General features: G+C 38.5%; 1 protein-coding gene across 3 annotated transcripts in view; it reads left to right on the top strand.

The window, feature by feature from the left end:
* SIDL (SIDL trafficking protein particle complex subunit 10) overlaps positions 1 to 12,181 on the top strand; it is a 196,909-nt gene that overhangs the window by 145,773 nt on the left and 38,955 nt on the right. For all 3 annotated transcript variants that reach the window (XM_067093177.1, XM_067093187.1, XM_067093195.1), the window contains exon 19: positions 3,222 to 3,335. In XM_067093177.1, coding sequence (XP_066949278.1) covers positions 3,222 to 3,335 — 114 coding nt within the window. The remainder of the gene's footprint in view (positions 1 to 3,221; positions 3,336 to 12,181) is intronic.

Below are 12,181 nucleotides of genomic sequence, written 5' to 3'. Positions count from 1 at the left end.
GTTCGGTTATGGAAGTAAGAGGGATTGCGTGAGTGACTGGTCTCTCCTCATCATCCTTCTTTCTCTTCATTCGGGCAGAGAGTGGGATTTGAGCCAACACATGCTGGAACTGGTGGCTGATGCCAGTAAGTCTATGCTTCGAGCATCCATTCTATTTTTCTATCATTAGATTTATAGAAGCAAACCCACCCATTCCTCTAGCAAGGGGAGGGAGGAGATTCTGGCAATAAGACAAACCCAGTACTCATATTTGCCTTACTGTCACCAACTTTTGGATTCATCCTAGCCTATTTTCATATGAGGTTACATTTCCTTCACTCATTCAAAAAGGCCCAGAAGTCTGACAATTGATCGTGCAGTTCCTTACTCCAATCAGTATGTCAGAGGCACGGTACTCTTCCTCGTTCTATCGACCAGGCAGAGAATCCCAGGTGTGGCAAACTCCAGTCAATTCAGAGACTCACTCAGATTCCTCCCTCCAACAAGTGAGTCTTCCTAGTATAAAGGACCGAGGGTTTGTATATCGTTTGTTTTTCCTAATTATACAAACCTGAGGTCCTTTACATTACATTTCATGCCCACCTCATGCCACCCCTCAGTCTGATACCCGGGCCAGAAGGCATATTGGAATGTTTACCTCCGGACAGGCGGGACTCCCACTTACCAAACAGTAGCTAACTGCCTAACCACCTTGTTTGGAAGTTTAACGGCCGTTTCCAGCTTCGCTGAAAGTAATTCCTAATGTAAAGGACCTCAGGTTTGTGTAGTTAGGAAAAATACAAATTACTTTAGAAATTTGTGATTTTCCTGTCAGGGAAGTCTGCATGAACTGATGAGCCAAGGCAATTGTATCATCACTGCCTGGCTGTATAGAAATTATAGCAAGGGGAATTTTCATGTCAGGGAAGCTTGCATAAAATGATTGAGCCAAGGTAGTTGTTATTGCTGCCTGGCAGTATAGAAGTCCAGGATAAATCACTACCCCCTAGAAGGTACAGACACTTCGATGGGGTTGGGTGGACCACATCAGGGTCACTTCAATATGTGATTGCTGCATGGGAAAGGCAAGATTCTTATCTGAAGTATCTCTCTCTTGTAAATCAGGAGACTTCCCTAGATCTTTCAGATTCAGAAGGGAAATTTTGGTGGCTCTATCCACTTCAGGTCGGGTGTCAGTGACTTCCCTCCTGAGGAAAAACTCGTCGTCTCCAGTGGAGGAGTTGAAGTGGTAGTTCCCAGAATCCAAACTAGTTCCCAGAATCCATTGCTTTTGGAGTATTTACCCAAATGTGGATTCTTCTCGGAGTTGGATAGAAACACACTGCCATAGTTCTGATGGAACAATGTACTGTAGTCTCCTTCCGTACTCCTATTGAAACCTATAACTTATGGAGACAGCTTAAAAATGAGCTCTTTCATCTTTTAAACTTGCTGCCAGGAGCATGTTGCATATTTCACACATCCTGCAACCAACCAAATTTTTCTTTATTCCTTCATGGGCTGGCTCATGGCAGGTAGTTATGAACATTTACACGGGCGACAAGCAGACTGAGCAATTTGCTGTGGTATAATAGTAACCCAGTAGTGATAAAAAGAACAAGATAAACTCTCATATCCCAGTCTTTTTAATAAAACCACCTAGTGTTAGCTACCTATATCACTGTATAGGCAGCAAACACTTCAAATTAACACATACCTACATGGCAACAAGTAACATGTCCACAGTATGATGTGAGGTAACATGATCAATGGGTCATATCCATAAAATAGTAGTAATGTATATTAAAATATTAATTCACAATTACCACTATAACATTGCCTTAAAGAATTTACTCATGAATGCTTTTTAAATCAAATAAGACAAAACTTAATGGATATCCGTACTGTATATTTCTACACATTTCATAACCTTTGATTACCTGGTCTATTCCCAAGCACCAGGTAAAAATTGTGTAGCCTACAGGCTATGTTAGTGGGTACTTAATTGAAATCAGTACAGTAATTATTTGACTTATTGTATGAAAAATATATTAAATTAGTATCTCTAAGATTTTAAATTGCTTGGCAAAGCTCACCATTACAAAAAAGTACTTTTGTATTCCCATAGGAAAAAGACAAGCGTCACAACAATTTTCTCAACACCTGTGATGTCACCGCTGGCTGAGTAATACCTGGTAGAAGTAGATCCAAAAGAATGTATTTCCTTTAACAGAACCTCGATATTAAGGATATCTGGGGAACTTTGGATATCACAAAAACCATTTAGTTTGATTATAAAATACAACAAAGGAAATACTGGCCTTAGTAAACACTAAGGTTCGTAAGTCAACCATGATTGGGAACTACAATCACGTCTATGTTTCATGAACAAGAAGTTAGGCTAACCCAATTTACCCTCTTGGTAACCTCAAATTATCTATCATCGTTAAAAAGTAATTGAATAATGAGTTTCAACAACAAAATTGTCTGATATTACTGTATTGCCTTAATGCTAATTATCACTTTGTTAGACAAGAAAAAACTGCATGGCAATTACAGTGTAACCTAGCGATCCACTCCTAACTTCTCGCTTTGCAAGAGGCCTACTGGCTCCCAACTTAAACATATAAGCCTACCTTTTAAAATTTTAAGGAACTAAAACTTTTTACTGGGTCTTAAAACTAAGTAATTAGCTTGAGTGGTGTAATGATGATGATTGATGAATGCATAATCAAACACTATTTCTGGAGCAAAACCTGCTGATTAGCAAACTCTTGGACAGACCAGAGTGTAATGGGGAAGATAGCTGACCTATGCTGATGTCACATCTGTGTGATTGGAATGTAGAGAGACCTGAGGCAGTTACTATAGGACAGGAGATAGAGCCCTCCAGTCCTGAGTCCTTTATATTCTATCACTGCCAACAAGCACTGTTCTGGCTGAGATCATCTATAAAAGAATGCTTTGTAATTGGTTGATCTGTCTTATAGATCCCTATGGGAACCATGAGATGTAACTCCTTTGAGAACAAAGGGTGGCTATGCTATAAAAAATAGTATTATGTAGGAAGATTCACAGAGGTTGAAAAGATAAACCAATGTCAGTTTATGAGCTAAAAGGTCTTTCAGTTGTAATAAGTGTAGTAATTAGATCTAGTTCAAGATGCTAGAATTATACCGAAAAGCATTTTATTGTAATCCTTTATATAGTTTTTAATTCTTATTATTAATTTCTGTTTTCAGGTTAACATTAGCAGTTCACTGATAGAGCAACGAGCAGATATTGATGTACACTTTATTCCTCCATTTATGTCCTCACATAAACTTCACACTGCAAATATGTCCAAGTTTGTTCAGGTAAGATATTTGTATTGGACTTAGTGTATGGTATACAAGATCTCTACAGATAATGTTTTCATGGACTATTTTAAGGAGTTAAGGCCACATTCAGCCTTCTGTTGTTAAGTCTAGAATGAACCTCTGGTTAGAAAACTTGATAAACATTAGCCATTTTTTATACCTACAAATAACACTCATCAGAAACATATCAAACCTCCTATGCATAATGAGCCATTTACTTCTTTCTTGCATTTACTCTCTTGCCTCATGGATACTAAGGTGCTTCTGTTGCAGTTCTACCTCTCCATCACTCTAATGTTACCCATCCACTTCATGTGACCAAACAGTCTTAAAATGTTTTGATCCATCTTTTCAAGTCTCTTAAAATTTTTGCTATGTCTGTGTATCTATATTTTTCACCCTCCCTAGTTTTCTTACTCTCTAGTATATACTATGTAGACAAAGGAGTCATCTCACCACCCTCAAATTTACCTATTTGCATTTGCTGTGTACACTTCACTTCCATAAAGAGGAGTTGGCTTGAAAATTCGTTTTGATGCATTTGCTGTCCACATTTCGCTTCCATAAAGAAGAGTTGGCTTGAAAATAATTTTGATGTAGAAATTTGGCACTCCCGTTATCCCAGAAACCCTTTGCTGTTTTCCTTGCCATTGCACTTTACATTTATGCCAGAGTGTCTATACAGATCAACCCCTTTCAGTTGCCTACTGTCCTTATTAACATTCATTTCTACCTTACTGGTTTCCCTTAACTATTACAACCTTACTCATGCTTATATTATTTTTGAAATTTATCCTCTTGCAGAATTCACATTTTTTTCACTAGTCATATACAACCCCTGTTCTTGTTCCACAATTTTATATCCACATCTCCTACCACGACTTTGTCCATACAAGTATTAGACAGCTATGAAGACATAGAACACACTGTTGTCCTACCCAAATCAGCCATTTGTCCTGTTTGTGGTCAAAACTGTTACTCTCATCAAATTACCGACAATACCATAATCCTCAGCACACTCCAGTTTATTTTCAGGTCATAAGCTTTTTTTTTTTTTAAAGAATCCTACAGATATATTTTCCTATTATTGTACCCTCAAAATTCTCACACATCTCTCTCATAATAGATACTGGCTCAATCAGAATCTTATGATACATTTTTCTTGGTAATAAAATATAGTTAAATGTATTACTTTCCCAGTACAGTAATTCTGTTGCCTCTATCACCTTCAGCCTTATATTATTTGTATAGTTTTTGCTGTCTTTACTTCAGAATTGTATACTTTAATATTAACTCACCATAAAAGAAATTTTTTATTTGGTTACCAGATTGTAGTACAATGTAGAAAAATTGGTGTAAAGTAAGTACTAGTCAAGCAGATTTTAGACTTTATTCTTAGTAGGTTTTTATGGTGAGGAGTAGTTAAATACTAGGTACTAATGCAAATCATTGTGATGGCCTTTGAAAGGGCAGACAACTTGGCAAAGACCATGTCATTAAGTAGCTTACCAAATGAAAATTCATTTACCATTAAGGGAGACTTAATCAAGAATTAGCCCTTTTGAGATTCTGTAGACACATAGAGGCATTATATGCAGTACTGTACAGCTTAAGAGATTTTGCTGATCCAGTTAAGCGTCCTATTAAAATAACTTTTCAATTAAAATAACTTTTCAATTAGTTCATTATAAATGTTATCTAAACTTCATAACATAGAGGCTTGAGGATGCTCCGTGCATGGGAGGTAGATGTCCAGACCATGTGGTGCACAGTATTGTATGTTTGTATACTGTATAGTGTATATTGAATGTACAGTATATGAATATATATTGTGTACAGTCCTATATAGAATATATGAGTATAGTCATATATACAGTATGCAGTGTATCTCATTACAGATATGTAATTATTTGTTTTATTAGAATGTATTCATATACGTACATATTTTTATTAATGTCATTTTTCTTATCAGTAACTTACCAGGTAATTATATAGCTAATGTTACTACCTCACGCAGCAACTTTTGTTAGAAATTCGCAGTAACGCTTCTATTGTTTTGTATAGGTGACAGGCCATGCCCACTATCAGGGAACACGGGAAACAAACCAGCAAGTAGGCTCAGTTCATTTTTGCCGGCTTTGGTGCACACATTGGCGCCATTTGCAGCAACTTTTTTGATGTTTTATTCAGTTGTCTTTGCAGTTTTCAGTGAAGTACAATTACAGTAGAACCCCGGTCCTCGACTGTACTAGAACTTGAAATAATCGGATTTCAACACGAAATGTTGAGTAAATTTTGCGTCGGAGTTCAAACAACAAACCGGAATCCGACCCGATGAATCATATGATGTTTGTAGAAAAAAGAGTTTCGGGCGGCTGCCGCTAGTTGGCGTTGTTGGTGGTGTTCTTCCCATGCTTATTTAAAAGCATTTAAAGCCCACACGTGCTGCTGCTGCTGTTGAAAAACAAGCCATATTATCACATTAAATTAATAATACAGTATTTATAAACCAAATTACTGTATGTCTGTTATCATAAAATTAAAAAAAAATTCCGAAATTACGTCGGAACTCGGCAGCCTGTGGCAGATATAAACAAACCATAGCGCCGCCCTGGTGGTGTATCGCGGTACTAATTACATAAACATTCTTTATATCTGCCACAGGCTGCCGAGTTCCGACGTAATTTCGGAAATTTTTCTTAATTTTATGATAACAGACATACAGTAATTCGTTTATAAATACAGGCAGTCCCCGGTTTACGACGGTTCCAGCTACGACGTTCCGAGGTTACACGACGCTTTTCAAATATATTCATCAGAAATTATTTCCGGCTTCGACGCATGTTCTGGGGTTACGACGCGTCGTACACCGATCCGACGGAAGAAATTTGGCCTCAAAATGGCAGAATAATCATAATTTGAAGGTTTTTTTTATGTAAAACTCAATAATAATGCAGTTTACGTCGTTTTCAATGCACCCACAGCATTAAAAGTAAGGTTTTCTTATGATTTTTGACGATTTTCGACGATTTTCCGGTTTATGACGATTTTCGGGTTATGACGCGGCGCAAGAATGGAACCCCCGTTGTAAACCGGGGACCGCCTGTACTGTATTATTAATTTCATGTGATAATATGGCTTGTTTTTCAATGTTATCATTATTAACAACAGTTTTCATGTGTACCTGTTACAGTATGTTCTGGTAGTGCCTATAGGCTACTTAGCCTAGCCTATGGCTCTCGGTATATCATCGGTAATACAGCCGGATTGGTCATAGGCCAACTTTTTTGATACAGTATGCATTTAAAAATGTAAAAAGTGCTTCTGATACGGTAAGTTATTCAACTCTGAACCTATTTAATTGTAATTTGTGTAAAGTTTTGTATAAAAAGGCAAGGTTGGGGTAATGACTGGTGTTCAGGAATGGATTAATCCATTTTCAGTTATTTCTTATGGGAGAAATTAACTCAGAATTCGACAAAAAATCGAATCTCGACACTTCTTCTGGAACGAATTACTGTCGAGAACCAAGGTTCTACTGTACTTTATTTTGGTAGCCTTCAAGGTTTGGATAATTTATTATAAATTTTTGTGTTAGTTCCATAGTTTGTTTTGCTGAATTATGTCCAATTCTATCAATTCAAGTATTGCAGCGAAGGGTGTAAGACTAGGCTAACAAAGTCTTGTTATGATTCTCATTCGATCTGTACCAAATGTAGGGGGCAAGAGTGTAACTTGGAGAAAACTTGTAATGAATGTTCTCCATGGGATGGTAAGCAATGGAAAATCCTAAAGTCTCTCTTAGACAAGTGAGAGAGAGAGAGAGATAGGAAGAGGAAAGCAACTGCTAGAGCCGAGAGACGTTCTCATAGTCTAGAAACTATTCCTAAACCTAGTTTAGAGGCTTGCCCTATTGCTCTCCTTACTACTCATTTTCCTACTTTTTCTCCTATTTCTTGCCCTCCTACTACAGTATTCAGCCTGCTACCCCCATGCCTGGCTCCCTTGGTTCCAGCCCTATTATTGTACCATCACCAGTCTCGAATCTAGGTTTGATAAAAAGATAAACATTGTGGTAAGTACAGTGAAGGAGTTAGGAGCATCAATCAAAGTGATAATGAATAAAGTGTTTTGGAGAAAGTGACGAGTGAGAGTGCAGTGCAAATGGAGGAGGTGGCTACATGTCCCGATGGTTCTCTTAGACCAAGGTCACTGTCCTGCTCCCCTGAACCTGGGAGGAGACATACTGGAAGTCCAAGGGGGACCTCCCAGCCACTCCTGTTGCACAATTCAAGGTGTCGACAGACAGCCACTGGAAAGGCATGTCTTTGGAGGTGCATCAGTTATCTTCAAGCTCTTCTGATGACTCTGGCGTAGACAGGAGGTGCCAAAAACAGTACCTAGACTCTTCACATCCGCTTAAGCTCCCTTCAGACTATGTTGGTCGCCGTCTTGATCCACTTCCTGTTAAGCAGTATAAGAAGCCTAGTACCAGTCCCCTCGAGCAGGATGCCTTGGCAAGGTGAGGGGCTAAGGGACCCTGGCCTTTGGGCCTGGGTCCTGACAAATCATACGTAGTTTTTGGTTTAAATGGCATGGACATTTCCACATTCAAAAAATTTTACTGCTTATGTGAATCTGAGAAGGGATTGTTTTTGGAAGGGGTTTGCATTCGAAGCTAATTGTGGGAGTTGTGGTGGTTGAGTTGCCACCCGATATGGTTTGGATCCAAGAGATAGTGATGGAATTCTCCTATTGCTGTCTTGGGGGGCAGAACCATCTCTTGGGATCAGCCCATTAGAATCCAGGGGGGACTGGTTTTTGGAGGTGGGACTCCTGGCTTTTGTCCGGAAGCTCACCAGTGCATTTGGAATGGGGAGTCAGTCCCCATTAGTGGGGCCAGAACTCCCGGCAGGCGGATTGGCTTATACCTGGGCTACTGCAAGCGTATGGGTGCTATCCTGAAAGGGGTGGACTGTTGGGAGTCAACTCTCACTTGTGCCATTGGTGGAGAATGCGAATACCTGACTGATCCATGACACTTTCTTGATATAACCAAGCAGTTTTGGGTGGGTGGATGAGCCAGTTTGTGTGTGGTGGTCTGATATGTGCATACTTGGCATTTCAGGGTCTCTTCGTGGGCTTTGGCAGTGTGTTGGGGTGGGGAAGCTGGGCAGTAGAAGCTGCCTGGTTTTCCCTTTAGATGTGCTGTTGGGGTGTGTGCAGGAGCTCTTTGGTGTCGGGTGTGTACTTTTTGGACTTCTGCATTTGGACTGGTTTAAATTTATGGATTTGGCTATTAGTTCTCCCTCCCCTGGATCCAGTGGCTTAACAGCACTGGCAACGACTTCTGTCATGAACATGGATACGAGTTTGGCTGTTGGACAGAACCAAACACTGAGACACCAGGGCATTAGTAAATCTGGTGGATTAGATTCAAATAATAGTGTCCTTTGTTGCACTAATGTAGGCTTGTTATTAGATTATGAATGTTTATACTGTGTAGTAAAACAATTTGGCAAAGTGAAAAGAGTTAAATTAATTCTATAAAAAGATAAGCAGTCATTTTCTGCTTATGTTAAATTTTCCTCTCTCTTGGAAGCTAGTGAGGCACAACAAAGACTTCATTGGCACATTCTAAATGACTCAGTTCTCAGCACGAAAGTGTTTTCGGTGAAAAACTTAAATGAGCCATTTGATTTTATTCCTAAGACTGAAGAACATGGACCAGCCCCATGTACCAGAGTTCTTCCTCCCCCTTTATGGCGTGTTGCCATCTACAAGGAGGGAGGGGAAAATTTAATAAAAGCCACTGAATGTATTGAGAGCAAGGTTGGTTCCATTCTCATTGAAAATTTAAAATGCTATGGAAAGAACCTTCTAATAAAAGCTGGTGATGAGACTCAAGCAATTCTGCTATCTAATTTTAAACCTCCTGAAAGTGGAAATATTGAATGTATTTCATCTCACAGATTCTTTAACACTCTGAAAGGGGTAGTTTGCTCAAAAGACTTGCATGTTTTTAAAGAGGAGGAGATTCTCCATCGGTGTCCTCCTTGTGTATCTCGTGTAAAGAAACTGGGTGGGGATGCAGCTAACCTTTTAACTCTTTCACTCCTAAATGATGTAGTGGTATGTAAAATTACCCTACTCCCCCTCCTATCGGACTGACATACCGCTACGTAAAATTTACAGAAATTTTTTGTACGTGTGGTAGGAGTAAATTTTTTTATTTTCGGACAATTAGTGGTTTCCATAGGCTAAAGCATACCTTGGACCGTGTAACTCAGGCATCAATACACCAGCCAAGCAGTTCCTGTACTGTGCATGCGCAAATCCCTGGCGTAGTAAAATTCTCACAATGAAGTCAGCTGATCTCACCCAAGCAAGTGTGCGATTGTTTACATAAAGTGACATCAATATAGAATACATTTCCAACATGCATTCGCGAAGTTTTTATGGTAAAGCTAGTGGAAAACGCGTTAGTGCATCATACAAGAGACGTCTGGATTTTAGGCAGGGCTCTGAATCTCCAGAGGATGCCAAGATATTTAGAGAATTTTGTTGGCTTTCTCATAAAAAATAATTCATTCACCTAACTGTTGTAGTTTTTGAGCTACGAATGATAATGTTGACAACGGTAACATTTTTTTCGTTTCGATCAACTTACAACGTCAAAATGAAACTGTTGCCATCACCAAAACCATTTTTCTTGACTCTCACTGTATTCCTCAACCTTTCCTCTACATTATCGTACATTTACAAAGTAATTCCTGTGAAAAATAAACGAGATAGAGCTCTTCAAGAAAACTAACTTTCTAGTGCTGATTCTCACCGTACGCCGGGCAGAGCGCTCTGTTTCTTACCGTCTTTTCTATCAATTTTTTCACCAGTTGTACTTATTCGTTTTTCATTATTTTATATATCAGTATTTGGAGAATTTTGTTGGTTTTCTCATAAAAAAAATTAATTTTCCTGACTTTCATAGTTTTTGGGCTGTGAACGAAAATGTAAAAATAAGTAAAGATTTTTTTTCGTTGAATAACTCAAATTTTTTCGTATTTAGAGGGCTGGGACTCTTATTCTAACTATTCCACCATAAAATATAAACATTGGGAAAAAAAGGACAGCAAAATGAATGTTGTTGACATAAAATTTCTATTTTTGCTGAATTTTTGAAAAAATTATTTTTTCACGCTGTCAAGTGCTCCCTGACACCTTGGATCTCTGATAGGCGCTGCGCTTAAACTATATAAAGATGCAAAAGTGTTAACCTTCTCCTCCAGTTACCTACCTGATACCATCATTTTTGGCCATGAGAGGATGCAGGTTAAAAAATATAAGAGAAATCCCAAACAGTGTTGCAAATGCTTTGAATATGGCCACATTCAAAACTCTTGCGATAACAATAAAAGATGTTCAGTGTGCTCTGCAGAGCACGATAATTTTGATGAGTGTGAAGCAGCCGAATACTGTTTCTTATGTAAGGGTGACCATCCTCCAAATTCTAAGGCTTGCCCCAGATATAGATTTGAACAAGAAGTGTTGGCAGTGGCTAATAACGAACATGTCAGCATTAGCGAAGCAAAGCGCACGGTAATGGGGACAAACAAAAGTGCCAACTCTACCTATGCTTCTGTAATAAAACTTATGAAAAATTCTAGCAATGTAAGGCCACCAATAACTGCATCTGATAGTAGATTTCACAAACCTGCTATTCCTTGGACTGTAAATAATAATGAAAATCTCCAAATTGATCAGAAATTTTCGTTGGCAAGTGTTTTGGAGTTCAATACCAAAAATTTTACTTCCAAAAGCACAGAAAATTTATCTTCCAAAGTCGATCCAAAGTTGATACAATTGCCAACTCTACGATAGCTACCGATTCATCGTCAAGAATAAGTGTGCCAAAAATCAACTAGTAATTTAGGAAGACGCTGGCAAGTGCTTTGGAGTTCAATACCAAAAATTTTACTTCCAAAAGCACAGAAAATTTATCTTCCAAATTCGATCCAAAGTTGATACAATTGCCAACTCTACGATAGCTACCAATTCATGTCCAAGAATAAGTGTACCAAAATCAACTAATAATTTAGAAGACGCTCTAAAAATACTTGAAACAAAAATGAACTAAAGGAACAATCCCAGTTAGATAGAGCTAGTTCAGAGCCATCAATCATCACAGCCACAAACAAAAATAATAACAGCTACAATTACAACTACCAAGAAGCACACAAGAAATACTTCCCCAAATAATGATAGCTTTACAATAAAAACTTCAAATGGGTTCAGTGTTTTGGAAGAGATCTCTCCTCCTAGAAAGGTGGTTCCAAAAGTAGGGTCAGAACAAAAACACCCGAGTTAAATTCAGTCTTGCCACCCTAAGACAAATAGGATTAGTGGTGCACAGAATCACAGTAGAAATTCTGAAAATCAGGATCATAATAAAAAATATGAAGATCAACCAAAGACCCTGAACTCCAATTCAGATGAAAAGGAATTAAGAAAACAATCTCTTATAAAGGAGAATTTCTCACTCTGCCTTAGGAACGGTACTTCCCCTCCAAGGAGTGGGAAGTAGCACATTTTACCACCTTAGCATTCATGCTCGATATCCTTCAGGGGAACTGTAAAGGTCTCAGAACCTGTACAGAAGACCTTAAAGTTTTAATGCATGAATTCAGTCCAGGGATTATATGCGTGCAGGAAACAATGTTAGGCAGCTCTCCTTATAATCCTGGACTAAATTATTCAATATTTAAATCATATCCCCCAACTGGTGATTGTGCCCAGGGAGGTGCTGCAATTATTATTAATAAATCTCTACAGCACTCCACAATACA

Source organism: Macrobrachium rosenbergii, chromosome 4 (genome assembly GCF_040412425.1).
Source record: "Macrobrachium rosenbergii isolate ZJJX-2024 chromosome 4, ASM4041242v1, whole genome shotgun sequence".
NCBI classification, from domain to species: Eukaryota; Metazoa; Arthropoda; class Malacostraca; order Decapoda; family Palaemonidae; genus Macrobrachium; species Macrobrachium rosenbergii.
Note: the sequence above shows the minus strand (reverse complement) of the source record. Positions and strands in the feature narration are given on the sequence as shown.